Below are 23,067 nucleotides of genomic sequence, written 5' to 3'. Positions count from 1 at the left end.
ATGCCAATAAAAAGGGCAAAGACTTTCCGGTCTTTTTAGGGGGAGACACAGATCCAGAAGGTGGAGAAGAACAAGTTACTTACCTTCGGTAACGCTTTTTCTGGTAGATACTATATCTGCCTGTGGATTCCTCACCTTGTGAATACCCCCTTGCGTCAGCAACATTCGGAAATTCTTTTTTCGTAGCCTCGCGCCGACGTGGACTCCTGACGTCATAGAGACACGACCTCGCTCGCGACTCCGCTGACGTCACCGACGCCTATAATAGGCCCACGCCGGCGTGATGACATCAGTTCCGCCCTTTTTTCCGTGCCATCGAGGCACACGGACGGACCAATGACAGTAGAAATATACAAGTATACACAGTACACAGTACTCAAGGCAAAACACACAGTGTTAAGCAAAAGCAGGAAAGCAACTGAAACATTTCCTTGACAATAAAATATATATATATATATTACACTACAGTAACTCTGGCATAGAAGAGTGGACAACGGGGAGGCGGGTGGGTCGGTGAGGAATCCACAGGCAGATATAGTATCTACCAGAAAAAGCGTTACCGAAGGTAAGTAACTTGTTCTTCTGATAGATACATCTGCCGTGTGGATTCCTCACCTTGTGAATAGAGTCCCACAGCAGTCCCCACTCCCGGAGGAGGGTGTCCACTCTTCTAAACCAGGAAATCCTGAAGGACAGAGCGCGCAAAATGGCCGTCCCTCCTCACTTCGGAATCCAAGCAGTAATGCTTCGCGAAAGTGTGGAGGGAAGACCAAGTCGCCGCCCTACAAATATCCTCCACAGGCACACCTCTAGCCAATGCAGAGGTTGAAGACTTAGCTCTAGTTGAATGAGCCCTTATACCCTCTGGTGGTTCCTTACCGGCCAAAGAGTAGCAGATCTTTATGCAGAGGACGATCCATCTCGATAAAGTCCTTTTATGGACCGCCCTTCCTTTCTTGCAGCCAGCAAATCCAACGAAGAGCTGGTCTTCCAAGCGAAAGTCCTTGGATCTGTCCAAGTAAAAGGACACCGCCCTCTTAGGGTCCAGACGGTGCAGTCTCTCCTCCTCCTTGGAAGGGTGAGGGGGAGGATAGAAGGTAGGTAGGGTAATGGACTGTCCTAGATGGAAAGGAGTTACCACCTTAGGCAGAAAAGCAGCCCTGGTCCTAAGAACCATTCTATCAACATGAATGGTCAGGAATGGGGGCTTGGAGCTAAGAGCTTGAAGCTCACTAACCCTCCTTGCCGAGGTTATTGCCACCAAGAAGACTGTCTTAAGGGTAAGAAGCCTCATGGGACATTTGTGGAGAGGCTCAAAGGGAGCCCCCATCAAAAAGGTCAATACAAGATTTAAATCCCACTGAGGCACAATGAAAGGTGAAGGAGGGAACATATTAGTAAGACCCTTCAAAAACCTTAAGACCACAGGAGACTTAAAAAGAGAGGGCTGGTCAGGCAAGCAGAGAAAAGCCGACAGCGCCGACAGGTAACCCTTTACCGTGGCAACCGCCAGACCCTGCCGCGCCAAAGAAAGAGCAAATTGTAGAACATTAGACAAATGGGCCCTCAAAGGATCAACAGACCTTTCCCCACACCACGTGACAAATTTCGCCCATCTATAAGAATAGATGGACTTAGTGGAGTCACGCCTGGCTGACAAGATGACATCCACAACGTCAGGCGGGAGGGAAAAGGAATTCAGGTTGCCCCGCTCAATCTCCAGGCATGAAGGTGCAATGTCTGGAGGTGGGGGTGTAAAACCTGCCCCTCCATCAAAGAGAGGAGGTCTGCCCTGAGAGGGAGACGGAGCGGCGGGTGAGAGGAGAGGTGGAGTAGATCTGTATACCACACCCTTCTTGGCCAATCCGGAGCGACCAATATGACTTGGGCCCGGTCTTGGCGAATCTTCCTCAGAACCCGAGGAATCAAGGGTATGGGGGGAAACGCGTAAAGGAGTTGATCTTTCCAACTCAACTGAAACGCGTCCCCCAAGGCTCCTTGCATCGGATACTGGAGACTGCAGAACGACAGGCAGTGCGCATTCTCGCGAGTGGCAAACAGGTCCACCCGAGGAGTCCCCCACATCTGAAAGATGTCGTGAACCACCTCCGGGTGCAGCCTCCACTCGTGGTCGGCAGAGAACTGCCGACTGAGACTGTCTGCACGAACGTTCAGAACACCGGCCAGATGATTTGCCATCAGACAAATCTGATGGTCCTGAACCCAGGACCAGAGACGCAGAGCCTCTCTGCAGAGACACTGCGACCCTACTCCTCCCTGCTTGTTGATGTACCACATCGCAGTCGTGTTGTCCGTCAGGACTTGAACAGACTGACTGCGAAGGGAAGGGAGGAAGGCCTTGAGCGCCAAACGTATCGCCCGCAATTCTAGAAGGTTGATGTGAAGCAACCTTTCCTCTGGAGACCAAAGGCCTTTGACCTCCAGACCCCCCAGATGAGCACCCCACCCGAGAGTGGATGCATCCGTTATCACCGTGGCCACCGATGGGGGAAGTTGAAAAGGCTTTCCTTGGGACAGATTGCCTTCCACGCCCCACCAAGACAGATCCGCTGCAGCTTCTCTGGAGATCCTCACTGACTCCCTGAGGTCTCCGCTGTGCTGATACCACTGCCTGCGGAGACACCACTGGAGCGCCCTCATGTGCCAGCGTGCATGGTTGACCAACAGAATGCATGAAGCCATCAGACCGAGCAGGCGAAGGACCTTCAGGACTGGAACGACCGCTCCATTGTAAAACAAAGGAATCATCTCCCGTATGTCGCGAATCCTTTGAGGGGGAGGGAATGCACGACATACGGTTGTGTCCAGTACCGCACCTATGAACAGGTTGCGCTGGGAGGGCACCAGGTGAGACTTGGGTACATTTATTGAAAAACCCAACCTGTACAACAACTGGGTTGTCTCCCGCAAATGATGGAGCACTCTCTCTGACGACTCCGCTTTGATCAGCCAGTCGTCTAAATAAGGGAATACCGGAATCCCTGACCTTCTGAGATGTGCCGCCACCACTGCCATCACCTTGGTGAAGACTCGAGGCGCAGTAGTAAGTCCAAACGGAAGGACCGCAAACTGGTAGTGCTGCGATCCCACCGTAAAACGGAGATACCTCCTGTGCGACTTCAGGATTGGGATGTGAAAGTAAGCATCCTGCAAGTCGAGTGACACCATCCAGTCTTCTTCTTGCAGCGCTTGAAGAACCTGAGCAAGGGTGAGCATCTTGAATTTCTCCTGTTTCAGATAGAGATTCAAGATCCTGAGATCCAGGATTGGACGAAGCCTGCCATCCTTCTTCGGAATCAGGAAATACCGGGAGTAGCATCCCTGACCCCTTTCCTGCTCTGGGACCACCTCTATCGCACCCTTTCTTATCAGAGTTAAAACTTCCTCTTGCAGAAGAGACAGATGCTCCTCGGAGCAATACCCTTGGCAAGGAGGGAAATTGGGAGGGAATTCCCGAAAGGGAAGGGCATACCCATTTTCTACAAGATTGAGAACCCAAAGATCTGACGTAACCGATTCCCAATCCTGTAGAAAATGGGTAAGCCGGCCCCCAACCGGACCCACATGATCCTGAATGTCGGATCTAGGGCTGCTTCTCAGGGGCAGGAGGGTTGGAGGAAGTGGAGGAGGAAGAGACCTGACGTCCACGAGGACGCACTCTTTGCTTTCCCCTGTAGGACCTGTATAAGGAGTTTTGCTGCTGCTGTTGTTGCTGCTGCTGCTGCTGGCCTTGCCGGAAATTCCGAAAGGCAGGACGGCCAAAACCTCTGAGTCTTCTGCCAGTTGAAGAACCTCTCATTTGGAGACCCAGGGATTTAGCAGTCGCCTTGCAATCTTTAAACCTCTCAAGGGCCGCATCAGCCTTCTTCCCAAAAAGGCCTGAACCATCGAAAGGAAGATCTAATAATGTCGCCTGAACATCAGCCGAAAAGTCCGAAGATTTCAACCAGGCAGACCTCCTAGTAGCGACAGCAGTGCCCATAATGCGCGCCACAGAGTCTACAGTATCCAAACCGCTCTGAATGACCTGGCGAGCCGCTGCCTGAGCGTCAGAGATGACTTCCTCAAAATCCTTCCTGCTGTCATCAGGAACTTTTGGAACCAGAACATGTAAAGAGTCCATCAGAGCGTGTAAATATCTCCCCATCAAGCAAGTGGCATTTGATGACTTCAATGCCATACTGGCAGAGGAGAAGGACTTCTTTGCCACCTGATCCTGCTTCTTTGCTTCCTTCTCAAAAGGAACCTGAGGGAAAGCACTAATGTTCTTTTTGGAGCATGCAGCCTGAATGATCAAACTCTCCGGTGAAGGGTGAGAGGTTAAAAAGGCAGGATCATCAGGGGCAACCCTGTATCTTCTGGCTACACTTTTAGAGACAGCTGGAGCAGACAAAGGTTTTTTCCACACCTCCAGAATGGGCTCTGTTAGAGCTTCATTGAAAGGAAGAAGAGGTTCCACCACTGAACTCGGAGAATGGAGTACTTCAGTCAGAATATTAGATTTGAATTCTGCTGTAGGCAAAGTCAACTTAAGCAGACTGGCAGCCTTTCTCATAATCAAATGATAGGGTTGAATGTCCTTAGAAGGAGTACTAGAACCTGATGGTAACTCCCACTCTGGAGAGAAATCCAGGCTTCCTGCTTCTGCCAAATCTTCAAAAGTATCTTCATCCAACTCACCCTCCTCGAGATCAGATTGTGAGTCCAAAAACCTCCTTTCCTCCAGAAGGCGCTGAGCCTCTCTTCTGGATCTCATCTTGACCCGTTTTGCCCTCGGATCCACCATCGGCTCTGACGGATTCGGAATCGACGTCGGGATCGAATCCGCAGGTTCAGAGGGATGTGTTCTAGGTCGACCCGGAGCTGGCGAAGCCGGAACCGGCGTCGACGGCTTCGGTGGAGCCGGAAAATGCCACGGCGGCGTCGGAGCCGGCATGTAAGGCATAAACGGAGCCGGAGGGTAGGAGTGAGGGACTCCTAAGTTAAACGCCAAAGGACCCATGGGACCCGAAGGTGCACCAGAGGGGTACCACGACCTCGAAAAGACTCCATACATCGCGTTGAGAAACGCAGAAGGGTCCTGGCCTGGGGCAGGAAATGGTGGATGAAAACCTTCAGGCCTGTCCCGAGGAGCGTTCGGATTCGGCTCACCTAAGGGCTCGGAATCCTCATCCTCACGAGGCTCCTCCTCATCTCGGACCGGGGACGGCGCCGGAGATGGATTCGGAGCCGGATTCGGAGTCGGAGACGGAGCCGGAGACGGCGCCCGTGACTCAGAAGGGGAAGCCTCACCTTCAGGTTCTGGATCCGAAACTTCAATGGTCACCACCTTCGAACGAACCTTCGGTGACCTCGACCTCGACCCCGACTCCTTACCAGAACGACGTCGGGACTCATGTCTCCTCTTCTTATGTTTCCTCTTCTTCGAAACATGGTCCGAAGCCGACTTCGAAGACGACCTTCCTCTAGATCTAGACCTGGACCTCGATCTCGACTTCGACCTCGCCCTTCGAGAACGAGACTTCGACGATTTTCCTTTTCCAGCTTTCATTTTAGCCACCAGGAGCTTCGCCTCTCTCTCTCTCAGGGCCTTCGGGTTCATTTTCTTACACGAAGAGCAGTCCTCCACATCATGGTCCGAGCTCAAGCACCAGATGCAGTCGCTGTGTGGGTCGGTAATGGACATCATTTTGCCGCATTCTCTGCAGGGCTTGAAGCCGGTCTTTTTTGAAGACATTGTCGAAGAGACAGGATACAGAGACGCAGAAAATGTTAATAATAAAGACAACAAAGTATCCGTTGGCTACAGAGATTCCCGATAACCGTTAGCGTCGACGACGCGGAAAAAAGGGAACTGATGTCATCACGCCGGCGTGGGCCTATTATAGGCGTCGGTGACGTCAGCGGAGTCGCGAGCGAGGTCGTGTCTCTATGACGTCAGGAGTCCACGTCGGCGCGAGGCTACGAAAAAAGAATTTCCGAATGTTGCTGACGCAAGGGGGTATTCACAAGGTGAGGAATCCACACGGCAGATGTATCTATCAGAAGCCTTTTTTTCCAGAAGACAGGCCAGAGCCCTTGGAGGACTGAACCTTCCTCATCACCTTAGCCCCAATGGAAGATGAATCTTCCTCAGCCTTCCTCTTCCTAGAAGTTTTAGATGACCCCGAGGCCACACTTCTTACCTCAGAAAGAGCGCTGTCTTGGTCCTTTAACTTCTGTAACCATAAAAGAAGGCGTCCTTCCCTGTCCCTGAGAGTCTTCTGAGGGAAGGTCCTGCAGATTTTAAAGTCTTTAACCTCATGATCAGGATAAAGGCAATAAATGCACTTTTTGTGGGGATCTTCTTTACAAAGCCGGAGCTTCCCACAAGAATCACAAGGCCTGAAGAGAGATTTCTTAGTAGATGACATCCTGGATGAATACATTCAGTAAGAAAAGTGAAGTACTGAGCAGAGCTCAGGGAGACACCCTTCACACAACGTGCGGTAGAAAATCTGAGAGCCTGAGCCTCTGAGGAGAACATTCTGGTGGGAGCTGTTGCCTGTTTGGCTGTAGTTTGTTCTATACAAAATGACTAGGATAGTCGTGAGTGTGGAAGTTTTTTCACTGTAGCTTAGGGCTACTTTACTTCCTCGTTGGTTATTACCAAAGATTTTTGGTTTATTATAGGCAAATTATTGCTTTTTTATGTACCGTGGGACTCCCACTCTGATGACGGGGGATGATTCAGGCATGTGAATCTATGAAAGACACCCCAATACTGGAGAAGTACTGTACCACCCGGTTAAAGTTATACAGAGCCTCATCATCACAAAATGGATGCTGCTGCCACAGACACGAGTCTGACCTCCTGCTGCTGGATGAAACTCCGGCAGGGGAGGCCTGGACAATAGGTTTTCTGTCAGGGGAGGTGCCGGCACCACCCCAGACAGGCTTTAGTGTATTGGGGCAGGGAGGGCTGCATTCAGAATGCATTTTCCAGACACTGCCTGGGGCACACTAGGTGCTCCATGCATAACCCGGTTCAAACCAGTTGCTTGGGGACTCCAGCACCCGCTCTGGCGCAAAACTGGACAAAGGGAAAGGGGTGTAACCACCCCCTTCCCAGGTCCACCCATAGGAGGGACCTACCAGGTAATCCCACCCCTTAACTTACTGTAAGTATAGGAGCTGGGTCCCCAGGACTTTAGATTACTCTGGACGAAACTTTGAAAAAGAATCCTGGACCTTCGACGTTCCATTTCGACTGAAAGACGGAAGACATCTCCGTTGTGGTCAAGGAGTGACCACCCTGTGCAAACAGGCACCACCAGTAACTTGCCGATCTACATTGTCGAGGCTCCCGCCGGAACCCGAAGACTCTGCGACACAGGACACGGATTTCCAGACATCTCTGACGCTGCTCTACGACTCCAGCAAAGCTGAGGCCAGTGGCGGACACGAGAGACATGGGGCCGGAACTCCTGGACATCCTGCATTTTGCGAACTGCTCAACTCCAGAAGTACCCTCGCAGTTGTGCATTGGGGTACGAGAAGCCCCAGACCCGAGCACCATTTGCACCGAAGCTCAGCCCTCCACGCCCCACGGGTGCCACGTGGGGCCTGCTCTTGCATTTCAGCTCGACGCGTCTTCCCGGTTTCTAGTCCGTTGGCTAATGAGCCCCCTGAAGACTTTCTTGTGAACTCAAACTGCTTTCCTGGTTGCTCCAGGGTTGCTCCAGCTTCCCTGCAAAGGAGACGCGCCCCAGACCTTGCTGGCCAATCTTCATCTCCCGCGTGGATTGCATTTGCCAAGGCTTGTTGGGTCCAATCCGGATACCGACACCGCAGTCAACTAGATCCTTTGTGGGACAGCTCGAATCCAGCTCCTGGTCGTCGACGACGACTCCTGATCCTCGTGGCTCCAGAGACAAGCTTCACTTCTTTGCCTGGAATCACCCGACATCGCCTGGTTCCTTCCTGGTCACTGGTGACCCAGACTCTGTCCCCTCTGCTTTCAGGTTCTTCAGGTCTTCGATCCACCCTTGGATCCACCCGGACACTTTTCCTCTGGTCGCCTGCAGCACTTCTTTGCAGATCTCCATTGAAAACGGCGATGAAACCCGACACCAAAAGGCACCTATGCACCCGGCTTCCCTGGGTGAGATAACACGAGTACTCCGGTGCTCTTGAAGTGTCCTAGTCTAAAGGGGTTTCATCGTAGTCCAGCCGGAAGTGTCCTTAAACTGTAACTTTGTAACTTCTACGTTTCCCATAGGAAGTCAATGGTAACCTGCGGCTGTGTTTAGACACTGCACGCGTCTCCCATGGGCCTCCTACTTCCTAACCCCTGGTTGTTTAGAGTAGCCCCAGCGATTCCCTAGGCACTAGGCCTACTTTCTATTTCTGTCGTGGTTCTTATACCACTATTTTAGTATATGGTTTTAGACGCCCCTAGGGCTAAACGGTATTTGTGCAACTTATAGAATGCTAATTAAGTAAATTGTAATGTACATTTGCCTCTGACATCATAAAGAGTCCAGAGGGGTTGTGTTTAGAATAAATACATATATATTTGATATATACCTTGTGTGGTGTCCTTTCATTTGGTATTCAAGGGGTTACCTATAGTAAAACAATCAGCTTAACATGCTCTCTGAAGTCTTAGCCTAAGACTGATGGTCCGTGCTACCACTAGGATAGCTTGTCTATAAGGTTGACTTTACAACCACCATCAATAAGGGTCGATTTAGACTGGTGCAAAGTGCCCACTAGAACTCGTGGACATCATATGCCAGGCTAACTTCTCACACTATCTGTTAAAAAATATGTTATTAACTTGGGCGCAAGGACGCTTATTCCTTGGTCAGCTAGTCGGTCAAACTAGAATGAGCCTCAGTTCCTCTGAAGCGGCTATCAGCGCTGTCTCAGTACTGTGTGTTTTTCTAAAACCATATTAGGTGGAATTCAGAAGGCTGTTATTGTCAATAAATGACATAAGCTCAATGTTCAAAGCCTTCTCTAATAGTTTAGCTAGAAAAGGCAGTCTAGGGATAGGCCTGTAACTACTAGGCTCTTGAGAATCCAAATAATTTTCTTCAGCAAAGGTAGAACAAAGGCTTTCTTCCACTCAAAAGGAAAATATACAGTGCCAATAATTTTATAAAAATCATAGTCAATTAGGTGCTAAAAAAAAGTCAGCCGCAAGAAATATATTAGGTACAGGAGATTCTTAAAAGGTTTATAGGATAGGAGAGAGTCGTAAGTAGGTGGCTGGGGTGAAGGTGTATATGGAAGTGTGGACTTTGAAGTGACTGAGTGTAGAAGGGAACTGGCTAGGTGTATAGGTTGAAAGAGGATGTTGGTGAGTTAAGTGGAAAATCATATTGATGAGTTCTGCAGAAATTATTTAAGAAGTGTGCTTGAGGTGGAGATGAGCTGCAGAAAGATGTCTTACATAAAGCATTAAAATAGTCAAAGAATTCTCCAACCCGACTGCCACAGAGAACACCATTCAACCCTCCCAGAAACTTTGCAACACCCTCTTGGACAAATTCCATAACATGATCGCCATAATTTACAACAACCTCAATCCCCAACCCACCACTCTCAGCCTGGACAACTTCAACCAACCAGCAAACACTAGCCAAACAATCTCCACCTGGTCCCCTTTCACCACCCAGACCACCACAGCCATCATGTGGTCCATCCACTCTGGTGCACCCACCGACCCCTGCCCACCACCTCTCCAACATCAGAACCAACCCTATCAGCACAGAGCTTAGCCCATTCTCAACAGCGCCGTTACCACAGCTTACATCCAAACATATGGAAGCATGCAGAGGTTAAACGCCTCCTAAAAAAAACCTTAGCCGACCCCAGAGACCTAAAAAATACCTGATCAATCTCCCTTCTCCCCTACCCAGCCAAAGTACTAGAGAAAGCCTTCAGCCAACAACTCACCAAATACCTAAAAGAAAACCATCTACTAGATGCCTCACAATCAGGATTCCGGGCAAATCACAGCACAGAGACAGCTCTGATCACTGCCACAGACGACATCAGAACCCTCCACGACCACAGAGAAACCATGCCCTTGATCCTCCTCCACCTCTCTGCTGCATTCAACACTGTCTACCACCACACCTTCATCAACAGACTCTCCAACATCAGCATACAGCAAAATCCTGACCGGTCGCACATAGAGAACCCAACTGCCTCCTTACACCTCTGCGCCCAAATATATCATCTGCGGCGTACCCCAAGGGTGGTCCCTCAGCCCCACCCAGTTCAACATGTGCATGACAACTGCTAACCCCGCCCCCCCCCCCCCACCCACCGCAGGCGTTGTCAGATCCCATGGACTCAACATAATTTCCTATGCTGAAAAAACATAACTCTTTCATTCGCTCACAGAGGACCCCGCCCATGCCGAAACCAACTTTTGCAAAGCCATAACCGACGTGGCTGTGGAATCCATTTCCTCTGCAAGTCCTTTTCTGTGTTTAACTGTCTGGAGTAGAACAGTCCCATATGTCAGACATAACATTTACAACCAAACACTGATGGAAGGTACACACACACACACACCTGCGGTGCACAGGACAAATCGAGCAACAATGTAATACCGATGCTGAAATATGTGTGTTGCACTATAGTCAGGACTATACTCTGCACTGCGCACAACATATTAATATGAATAGAGAGCCCAGGGAAGGGTGGGGCATCTTTATTTGGGAGGTTGTAGACTTTCATGGCCCTGGGCATGCTGCACTAAAGATCACCCCATACATGGACATGAACCCAACATTAAGGGTAAAAGAATGACTGAATACGACCCCAGGACTTGGCACTCACCAAGGGACAAGAGGGCAGAGGACTTGTGTGCAGCAAGTCTAAGAGTGCTGCACACCATGACCGCACATTAGGGCATGGGGAACACCTGAGGAGACTCTTTAGTTCACAAGTGTACTGGGGAGAACCTCTATGCACAGTGCACAATACCTCAATTACACACAGGGAAGAAGAAGGAATAGACATGGAGGAATGAAGATAGGAAGTGTAGGAGGAATCATCGGAGGGAGGGATGTGGAATCCATTTTCTCAGATTGTCCTTTTCTGTGTTTGTGCATCATATGATATTCAGTGCTGATGAGGACTGTAGAACATGCAAAGTAGAATGCTTGACCCTTGGTAAACTAACATACTGTGTTGAATTTAATACATTGTAACACAATGCAAGGCTCACTCAAAGACATTACCCGTGACTTGCAACTGCATGCCAGCCCTGCAGCACCGTTACCATACCATATATGGATGAGACAAAGTGTCTACCTCTGATTAGTTACTGCATTGTTTAGGTTTGGAAAAACCCATGTGTCCCAATTTGGACACATGGGGATGACGAGCACCTCCTCACTGCATCATAGAGGCGGCACGCATTATTAGCTTCTTCTGATTGGCTCTGTATCTATTAATTGTGTAACCTGGACTGTCTGCAGATGAACATAGGATGTACTGGACCATAGTTGCAAGAAATACTCTTGTACATGTGATTTCATTGGACATGTCCCAAAATGCCTTTTGTGGTTGGCATGACTAAACAAGCATTTGCAATGCAATAGGTCTCGCATTAGGAAAGTTTGAGCTATTGGTATTGTAAATGGCAAAGTTTTTATTTAGGTTTCTTTTTTTTTAAATAGCTAAATCAATAGCTTTGTCATTTACAATGCCAATAGTTATAACTTTCGCAAATGTGATACCTATAGCATTTGTAATGCAATATGTTTTGTCTTTACAAACCGCGAGAGGACAAAAAAAAGCTCCGGACCACCGCCTCCTCCCAGGCCTTCAAAAGGGACCTCAAAGTTCTCCTCCTCCAGAGACACCTCCAAAAGTTATTCACGTCCTCTTGCGATTTGTGAGGAAGACTTCCCACTACTGATAATTTCTACTTTCCATGACCATGGAAGTGCCTTCCCAGTGTATGCCTGTGATTGGAGGGTCTGCCTTTTTGCAGTATTTTCCATGTACTGGTGTTCGGTGCCCTTTTGACTCAAAAGGAGGCCATAATGATTCATTTTTCGTCCTTCAATTTCCACATCTACCTCTATTGCTATCCATTGCAGGTAATAATGGGCCACAAGCAACTGTCACCCCTGTTTCAATGAGCTCCACACTCACCAATCCACATTTCAAAATGATGACTACCCGTTCCGTTTGAAATATTGCCCTGGGCAAACACCCTAGCTGACTGCATGTTAGGGCACACTTGACCTGCTACTAGGAAGGAAAAAGAAAAGGCGCAGGAGAGAGGAACCTATTGGGAGGGTTGCGTGTGCCACCCTGCCCCAATTTACCAGTTTCCGGGAAGTCATTGATTAGACCTTCCATGATTTGGTCCTTAAGCTGGCAATACAGGTATACCCAGATAGCTCCAGTAAAGCCCTTTTATGGTGTATGGATTTGGTATTTCCAAAGCATCTTGAGGCTGTTATCTGTGAGAAGAGCACCAAGTGGCTTCTGTGGATGGTGAAGACAGCAGGTGACAGTATGGAATGCTTGGGGACTCCACAGGTGACAGGGATTTTAAGAGACCTAGAGGTGCCGATATGAACAAACTGATGTCAGTTGAAAAGGCACGAGACGAAGCAATGAAAGACACAGTCAATAAATCCTACTTGAGACTCCTGGGTACTTATGAGTGTGGATTGATCAACAGTGTCAAAGACAAATGAGAGGTACAACAATATTCGGAGGCAAGGGTCATCTTCACCTGTGGTCAGGAGGGCATGGTCGACAGTGTGTAAGGTAGCGGCCTCCGTGCTTCAGCATGATCTGATACCACTCTAGAAGATGGTTGGTATTAATGTGATCTTGGATTTGAATATAGACTGCTTTTTCAAAGATCTTGCTTATGAATGGAGGGTGAATAATAGGTCGGTAGTTGGCAACGGCATCAGGGTCTTCAGTGTTTCTGGCAAGATGCCTTGAGTGAGGGAGGCACAGACTATTGTGAGTGGGGAGAGAGAGCATTCCCAGATAGGTTTGATGAATGACAAAAGTAAGAATCTGCACAACAAGTGACTCTGAGGGAGCGAAGTAGGTCTGCAAGAGACAGGGCTTTGAAGGATGACCTTTGTGGGATTCTACTGGAAGTTGTGGGCTTAAGAGATGAAGCAGTTCTAGTGTTACCGATGTGGTGTTGGAGCTTCAGTACATTTGCAACGAAGAAGAATGTGATGGCATTGCACAGTTCCATGAAGTGAGGAATAGGCAGTCCGGAAGAGGGTTAGGCAATTCTCAATTGTCTTATTGGTTGGAAAGTGATTTAAAAATAGTTGCATGCCAGCCCTGAATTAAGCACTGGTTAACTTTTTGAATATCTGATAATAGATGTCTTTATCACCCAACATCTTGGTCTTGAGAGGGTGCTGCTTTGTCCTACCTGCAAACCCTACGAAAAGGGCTGTCCAGTTCCTACACAGTGGCATAAAAGTGTAGTGAAACAAGGAAAAACTAAGGCAAATAGTGTGCTTCAAAGTAAAGGATGAAATGGATGTAGATCACGTGCCAGGCCACTGCCTCACTCCTGGGCACAATTCACCACTGAACCCACAAATAAGCTACCATATGAACCCCATCAGTGCAGACTTCTGCTTCTCCTCAGATTGATGGTCGTGTATGAAAACTCAAGCTGCCCAAAAATCTAGTTACTGGCCACCATTCAGGCAGAGGTGGTCATGTCCAAGCTAGAGAAAATCCTGGCTCCACTTGACCCACACTCTGAACTAGACAAACAGGCCACCTCTCTAAGCGCACAATGCTACTAGATCAATTCCCAGATGCAAACCAATGTAGAAGCTGAAAGGTTCATGCATGCCTTCAAGACGGTGCAACGCAAAGCCCTAAAGCCACACCAAAATGTTGATTTTGCAGTCTACCAATTCTGATGGAAAACTGAAATACCCTAACACCACAATGCAAGTGCCTGCAGCCCAGGGAGGAATATTGTGGGAGTCATCCTAACAGCTCCACCCTGGGTCCACATCTACATAACTCTTGATTCACAAACAGTGGAACAGCATGGGTAATAGGCAAATAACTGGATGACCACCAAAAAGAGCAACCCCATAACAGTTTTACAGGTGGTTATCTGCGTGCTAGCAAAAGTCTACATCCAGGATGGGAAATTTTGGAAGCCATTTGAGACCAATCCATTGACAGTGACAGCAATCAAGGGAACCCAGATTACAGCCACAAAGGCTATTCAAATGAATTGCAATGTGCCATGTGTCTTTCCCCGGAGATGAACTCTATCAAGGTTACCAAACAACCGAGAATGACTAGCTATCATTGAGGCCACCAAGTCAAGGGACCAGTTTGTTGTACTTCATCTCCAACCATACAAAGTTATGAGTGAATATTTCCGCCAGGCCCAGAATTTGTCAGGTCTTCTGAGGATTCCACCAGTAATTATGTCTTGCACTGACATGAGGCACACGGTCAAGACCGATTTGCATACGGCTGGGTCCAAACTGGGGAGGCATGGTGAGCAAAAGAACGATGGATCTAACCCAGATCTATTGACTAGGGGTGAATGTTTGATTTAATCAACATTCCGTCCATCGTCTGTGTGTCTTTTGCAGACCACTATGCCATCAGCAAGCAAGATGAGAACTGCAAAGCGGACATGGGAGCCATGACACTCTGGGCACAACAGAAAGAGGTTGCTGAGCACGGATGGATATCCGATGGCTATAATTTGAGTGACTGCATGGGTGTACCTATCTGTGGTGCAGTGACACCAGGGCCCAGACAGGGGAGGGACTCCTCTGCACTGGCAGTACTGGCGAGGTTTCTTAAGAATAAGGGTAGGAGATAGAGCCTGTCAGGATTCACCCGTTCTCCCTTCCGCACAGGCAGGAGCGAGGGAGTAGGATTTATACACGTCTCTCACTGGCTATACTGAAACCTGACAGTGTATATATAGGGACATGTTCACACCATGCACGTTCAAAGACGGCTTGTCTGCTGGTGCAGCACACGTGCATGCACTCACTGTCATGACCTGCGTTGCAACTGGGAGACTGTCAGTTTGCAAGCTGCAGTAAACCAATTATTAAACTGCTCACATAGCAAGTGTCACATAAGCTGTACAATGGCCTCTCCTAGGCCAAGATAGAGGCAGAACCATACATCCTGTGCTGCTGCACTCAATCTTGAACAATCAGGAGCAGCAGCATGGGTGCATGGGGCACTGTCTCTGTATCCTGTTCTCCTTCCTAATGTCCAGATAGACAGGCGCAGAGAGGGCATATGATGGACGGTGCAAATCATACGAGTATACCCTTTACCGAGAAAGATTCCTAAGGGAGATGAGACTACTTAGAGACACATAGTATGATGAAAGGTTAGATATGGACAGGCCACTGGAACTAAGCGATTCTGCAGCCATGCAATTCTCCCGTATAATTAGGGACGTTGCATTTGCCACAGGATATATTACCTACACCAAGGCTAAATGATACAGCATCTCACACTTCATTGTGCCTATATAGTGGGTGCTCCAGATTAGACACAGACCCAGTGATACCTGCTCCATGAAGCATCCCTTTACATAAATCCACTAATCATACACTGCTCTCCTACATCCCACCCTGTTTATTCTTTATATTTTTTTATATATCTTTCTTAGCATTTTGTAAATATACATTTCCGTCATGTATGAGCAAATAGAGTTTCTTAACACTTTTACTCAGGACACTTAAACTACAACATATGGCAACAATATAAATCAGGAATAAAATGTGCAAGTGTCTGCCATTACATGAACACAAGGGGCCAACTCAGCGGCCAAAAATTCTCGCCGACTTAACTCATTGAGGGCACCGGCCATGTGGGGGACACAAGCTGACGCAACCCAATGACCCACTAAGTGGCATGCCCCTTTCGGTCTGGGTTCGTTGCGATCCGATAGGATATAATGTATTGCCATCATATGGTCCATTTTGCAACAGCTTAACAGGTTTACAACTACATAAACAAACTGGGGGAAAAAAAACTCAACTAGTGCAGGATAGGGGGACCTCGGTGCCTATGTGAGGGGCAATTCCTGCCCTCTACACACAACTGTTTGTTTACACCAACGTACAACAACGAGAGACAGAGATAGAAAAATATAGCGGCGGGCTGCTTACAGCACCCCGTTCTCATTTGTTTGTATTTGCCTAAACGATGTGTTTTTAATGCAGCCCATCTGAATCACCGTGATGGATAAATCTATCTGTGTGGATTCATTACAGCACACAGTACCCTTGTTCACAATAACACCGCATCTCCCAGATTTAAAACACGCATTAGGAGTATTTCCGATGGTGATTTAGAAACCCTCTGACTGGTAGTTTCCGGTACTGCGGTCTTTTACAGCAGGGTCATTTCTCGTGATGTCCAAGGTTATCGCTATCTTGCAAGGGGAGGCGTCACGCAGGACAGGGGCAACATGGCAGGCCCGCCTCCTCGCGGGGCGGAGTTTAGGGAGGGGACACGCAAGGCATCCCCCGTCGCCCTTTCCATGCACTATTTTTAGTGGGTGACATTCAGAGATGCAGCCAGCCCCGTCTCCTCGTCGCGTGCCGCGAGACGCAGCGCTGCCGGGGGCTCAGGGCAATGATGGGGGCCAAGAGCCAGCGCCTGATAACCAGGGAATGCGGCTGCTGGGGGCCGCTCAAGATAGCCCCAGGATAGCCCTGTGAGCCGCAGCCATTCGGGTGCAATTCTGCAGCGCGAATTGCCCGAACACAGGGGCTATCGACTCCCACAAGGAACCAGTGAAACGGGGCAGCAGCAAAGTCGGACATATAGTTCAAAACACCAGGTGTTTACAATAGGATATGCATTGTGATGAATACAGAAGCAAAGGGTGGAGGCGCTCACCTGGTGCCCTCTTCGTGCAACTCATCAACGCACTCCTTGCCGCACTTATGCACGCCAGATGGCACCCTGCCCCTCAGGGAATCTGAGCCCTCCTTGGCCCTGCCCTCACTAACCATCCTCGTCACCCGCCTAGAACAACTCTTGCATGGCAGTAAGACACGGCTTCGTTTTTCGGGGGAGCATGATAGGTTTTCAGCTGTTCTGATTTACAGAACAGCTGTGCGTCACGAGCTTTAAATGACACATGCTGTGATTTATAAAAGCATTTTTTTCAACGGGTGCAAAGCATTTCAACAGTCTGTTCAACGCAGTTACACGTGTGTGATACATCCAAGTTTGCAGCTTGCTTATGTTATGTGCAGGGACACTGGAATTATGCAATTGTGCAGCCTCAGCAATTTTTGATTTTTCGCGTTTGCCACAAACCATCTGTCACAATCGACAGTTTTAACAAAAATATTTATTTCCAAATCAAACGCTTCAAAAGTTATTAAGAATATCGCGGCACGTGTTGCCGCGCAGTGGAAGGCGATTTGCAAAGTTTGGTCAACTTTCTGTTGCTTATGGTTATTTTTAGGTGTTAAACAGGTACTAATGAGGTGCAACCAATGCTCAGCCAGTGTTCCCAAGTTTAAAACAAGCATCGCGGCACCTGTGCTCCACATCCGGGCCGGGGAGTACTCTGCCGGCCTGCGACCAGGAAGTCAGGCAGGCCGGCGCGACAACAGGAAGTAGGAGGGCGGGAGCCTACCCCGCCTCCCACGGAAGAGCCGCGATTGGAGCCGTGCACCGGAGCAGGCAGGAGCCTACCCTGCGCCCCGGTGCCTAACGAGGGAAGACGAGTCCTGCTGCCGGGCCCTGCAGCTGAGGAGAGCCGGTGAGTGCGTTGCTGAGCTGCGGGCGGGCGGGGGGGGGGGGGGGGGAGGGGGGAGGAAAGCATGTACGCGCGCGTTGCTGAGCTGCGGGCGGGGGGGGCGGGGGAAGCATGTACGCGCGCGCGGGGGGGTGGGGGCTGCCTATATGTGAAGCGCTCTGATACCTGATTCGGTTCGGGCTGGGAAATTAAAAAAAAAAAAAAAAAATGGCTGTTACTCTGCGCATGCGCGGGTGAGACGCGCGCTCCCGCGGTGAAAACCGCCAAGGAAACGCTCGTCCACATCGGTGTCCACATTCCCATTAATGGGCAACAATAGTAGTCGAGCAGACACTCCGTCTGCTCGACCTAAAAACTGCAATGAACGTCTGCAATTTGGACACTTGGTCACCATGCTAGCTGTTCCTGTGTACATGCATAAAGCTACCTTTGAAATTCACCAGTGTCTGTGACTATTTTATTTAGCTCCAACATAGCCAAATGAATGAGAGACAACTGCCTCAAACTCAACTCCAACAAAACAGAAGTTCCGATCTTGGGGAAGGACACCTCCACATGGGATCACAGCAAGTGGCCAGCTGAACTAAGACCAACACCCACTCCAACAGACCATGCACACTACCTGGCCATCATGCTCGACAGCCAACTGTCCATGAAATGACAAATCAACACTGTTTCGGACTCCTTCTTTTGCAGGCTTCACAGGCTCTTCAGATGTCGCCCAATCACCACCAGGAAGACCGTCACACAGGCCCCAATTACCAACCGCCTTGACTACAGAAACACCCTCTACGCCGTGATCTTCACCCAGCTCCTCAGAAGACTCTAGACCATACAGAACACCGCAGCCAGACTCATCCTAGACCTCCCCAAACTAACCCACATCACCCCCCACCTTTGGAACCTCGACTGGCTACCCATCCAGAAGAGATGCCAGTTCAAGACACTCACCCACGGATACAATGCCCTACATGACCAAGGACCGTCCTGCATCAAGCAGCTTTCCATCAGCTTGCAAGACACCTGCACTCCGTCTCTCTCGCGCACGTCCCCCGCATCTGTCACAGCCAAAGTGGGGGACGCTCCTTCTGCTACATTGCCAGCAAGACCTGGAACGACCTGCCCCTCAGAACAGCACCCTCCATGGCGAACTTAGAAAGAAATTCAAGACCTGGCTCTTCGACAACAGAGACACGGCAACCTCAGCGCTCAGATACCCCTAGGGGTGACAGAGCTGCACTATACAAGTACTGATTGATTAAATGGGAAGGTGACTGGGATTGAAGACAGCAATGGAAACGTGGATTTGTTGAAGACAGTAGTGATGTGTGTGGGGTGGAGGAGCAAGTGGGTAGAGAGGGTAAAGTGAGGTATGTGGTGTGGGTGAGACAATACATAGTAGGTGTGCATTTGTGTAAGTCAACCTTTATTGATTCCATTCCTTGCCAAATATATCTCGCAGGTGGGTAAAGTGGTTGGCATAAGTATCAGTGACATCAATAAAGTAGTTGATGGGCTCAAGTGTGTAGGGCTACAGGTGGAGGTTCTATGAATTATGTGGGTGGAGGGGGAATTGATGTAGAGTAGAGGATCAGAGATAGGATTGGTGTGATATGTGGGACAGAGGAGGGGATCAGTGTTCAGTGGTGAAGGGGATCACTGGGGGTTAAGCAAGGCATAAGGGAAAATCATTGTAGAAGGGGGGGTCAATGATTGTGTGAGGTACATGGTGTGAAGTGCATGTTTGGATGAAGAGTGTTAGGGTGGAAAAGGGAATAAGTGCAGTGAGTGGGGCAGGACCGGAGTTGAACATTAAAGTTACCAGTTTTGGTTGTTGATCTGATCCCCAAAACCTGGTGTGTCAATTACAGTCAGCTTCATCTTCAAGCCCTTCTCCTCAATCACTGTGAAAGAAATACAGGACGATGGTTACGGAGAATGAGTAAAAGATAAAAGGAAGCAATGCATACAGTTTCATGCAGCAATGAAATTGGAAGTTATATTACCTATAATATAAATGTTAAAACTTGGTACTTACATGTAATACAAGCTGTGCAATTTTGTACAGTATCTAAATGGTGCATACTCTTTCATTCTTCTGTCCTCTGGTGTTTAAAAATGGAATAGGTGCGAAACCTTTTAAAACACAACTTGTGGGTGTCAGCCAAGGGAGCATGTATAACCAAACATATCATTACTTTGTTCAGAAATCTAGAATCCTTATGGTTTGTTCCCGCCCTCTTTGCTTAAATGAACATTTGGACGACAGTCACCTGCATAGCTTGGTAGCAGTGTGCTATCCTGTCATGTAATATTTTTTTGGGCCTGCCCCGTGTTTTTCCACAAGTGAACTTGACAATTAAGTCCACTGGAGGAACTCAAAATGTTTGTGTTTGTTTGGCTTACAGCAGTGCCAAAGTTTACACCCTATCTGAGAAGGTATTTACTGCTCCCTCCACTCAGGCTTTGTGGAGGCTGGAGTTGTTGGCAGTGATCTAATAGTAGCTGTAAGATACCATATGAAGTACAAAAATATTGTACATTTATCATAGAATTAAAATATGATATTTTGTTGGCGATAATATGTCTATGCCATGCATTTTACCATACAACATTTACACTTCTATATCAACAGATCATTTTGGTGTATACATAGAAGTGTAGACAATACAATGGTAAAACACACTGCAGTTACTAAAATGTAACTGCACACCTAATCCCTACTCCACCTACCCCAGCCCTGCATCTAACCCAAGCCCTGAATCGAACACTGGTATTAAACCAAATCATAACCATGAACCTTAGCCTTAAACTAATCCGAGTTCTGAACCCAACTCTAACACTAACCTGACTCAAAACTTACATTTAATACCTACATGATGATATTATTGCAGACTAGATTATGAATCCAGATGTCTTTATCCTGGCAATATTATTCCCAGGATATGTTTGGGCAACAACATCAAAAGCTAGATAATTTGGAGGCACAAGTTTGACAGTCGAGGAGCACAAGTCCTTTTACCTGTTTGTTGGCTCTCCCTGGTTAAATATCAATCTGTCTCCATAACTGGGCACCTATGCCTTCATAATGTGTCGAACACATGCAAAGAATATCGATGCGCTTGGGGTTCGTGGATAAATTGGTGTATGGTGTGGTCAATTTGGACTGCTTGTGCATTGTGCACAACATGATCGCTTTTCCTTTCAGGGGGCTTGCTATGTACATGACTGGCTAAAAGTACTCAATTGAAACCTACTGTACCTGGTGAGTGTGGACAGGATGCTAGCACAGCTCTTTGTCTAGAGTAAGGTTCTTCTGTCTAGCGTAAAACCTACCCATCTCATTGACTCTTCCACAAAACCTGGAAAGATGCACCTCTTCCAGAGGTGACTAAGCTTTGAACCAAGCATTCCGACTTGTTGGCTCTGTCTTTCCGAGCTGTTATTTGACAGGCATAAGTGCTGGAACCTTCACTGAGCACGAGGTAGGTGAGGATTAGCTGGACACCCAGAGACCTGCACAACACCGCAGAAGATATCGTTAGAGCAGTGGGTGATTCTCTGCTGGGTTAAAACTCTCGCCTAAGAATTAACCCATACTTAAGAAGCTTGTGATAATAATTGTGTTGCTTGACGATGTTACAGATTCCCATTCCTGATATAAGTATGTGATTAGGTTCTTGTCTCAAAAAGTGTTTTCCTTGTGGAAGTCCATTGGGGTCTGCAATGACACACCAGTATGACATAGACCAATGCCAAATAACCCAAATATCTCGGTCATCTTCAGATCATGCTTTTATGCCACTATACAGTAGTGATAGGGCGAAAAAAGTGTGTTGGGAAGAGGCGTGGTCATGTTATTTTATAGGATATTCAAACTGCAAGACTTTCGTTTTACATCTAAAATCATTATAGATTCAGATTATTTGCATAGAGTAGCATGCAATGTCTGGTAGATGACAGGTTTAGGTAGAATTAGTGCCCCGTAGGCTTCTTCTTAATTTGTACATTTCTTAAGTTTTATTTTCCTTTGCTTCGCCTCATTTCTTAGGGTGGTGGGAGGGTCGCATATGAATCCAGAAAATCAAAATCAAGAAAATCAAGCAGCAAAACTACTACTAAGCAGCAAGTAACCATTTCATTTTGTAGCATGAATCTTTTCCAGATTCACATGCTGTGCATTTATTTCGTAGCAGTTTCCTCACTGTGGCGGTTGTGATAGAGATGAGTTTGAGCTAGTACATAAATACTTCAGTACCCTCTCTCCCACTTGTGATACTTTATTCACTCGGATGTCGATGCAGTAATGTTTTCTGAATGCGTGGACTGACGACCATGTGGCTGCCTGTCATATGTCCCTAATGGGGATGTTTGCCAGGAAAGCTAAAGTAGATCCTTTCTTTATTGTTGAGTGTGCTCTTGGTTACTAGTTGTATGCTAGCCCTTTTGTGGCACATTTGGATCGTCTGAGCTATCCACCTTCCGATAATGTTCTTAGTACCTGGCATTTGTTCTTTTTAGATAAAACATTATTGCCCTGCACTGATCTATTGTATCGAGAGCTCTTTCGGTCTGAGTCTTTGGTTTCTGTAAATAAAACTAGTTATCTGGATTGTTTGATATAAGGAAAACTGTGATATGACATTTGGTAAGAAGCGTCAGTTGTTTTTCATGACTATACTGTCCATCTGTATTTGTAGGTATGATTCTGCACAATAAGTGCCTAAGGATGGCTTACTCAGCAGAGCAATGTCATTACAATTAGAAATGCGGTCTTGATTGTGAAAAATGTTAGCGCTGTACTGTGGAGTTGTTTAAAAGGGACTTTATAAGTTGCGTACGCACCATGTTTGGGTTCCACATGGATGTTGTTGCGCATCTTGGTGGGGCTATTCTGTTGGACCCTTCTAGGAATTATTTGACCACTAGTGTGGTGAAGAATCTTCTTACTTTGTGTCTCCTTATATAGGTCACTATTACTGCCAAGTATACTTTCAGTGACACATATGTTAATTTGTTGTCTGGCTGGTGTGTGAGCTATCTGATGACTGTTGTCTCTCGTGTCTGTTTTGGAAGGAACCGCTTTCTGGCACCAACTTGCGCATCGCACCCATTTGGCTCTGCAACACTTCCTTGTAGTTGGACGTCTTGCATCCCTGAGGACTGCCACAGCTCTCTCCCAGGTAGTCCCAAGTGTCTGGAATCTATGCTCTCAGGAGACATGCTGCTAGACTCAGGGTGTGTAATTATGGAAG

General features: G+C 47.9%; 1 protein-coding gene across 1 annotated transcript in view; it reads right to left on the bottom strand.

The window, feature by feature from the left end:
* Window positions 1–23,067, bottom strand: part of SEPTIN12 (septin 12) — a 539,550-nt gene that overhangs the window by 179,498 nt on the left and 336,985 nt on the right. The window contains exon 6 of the mRNA XM_078662920.1: window positions 19,635–19,716. Within this exon, the coding sequence (XP_078519046.1) occupies window positions 19,635–19,716 (82 nt within the window). The remainder of the gene's footprint in view (window positions 1–19,634; window positions 19,717–23,067) is intronic.

The sequence above is a fragment of the Lissotriton helveticus genome, chromosome 10, assembly GCF_964261635.1.
Source record: "Lissotriton helveticus chromosome 10, aLisHel1.1, whole genome shotgun sequence".
Lineage (NCBI taxonomy): Eukaryota > Metazoa > Chordata > Amphibia > Caudata > Salamandridae > Lissotriton > Lissotriton helveticus.
The sequence above is the reverse complement of the archived record's forward strand: the minus strand, read 5'-3'. Positions and strand labels throughout refer to the sequence as shown.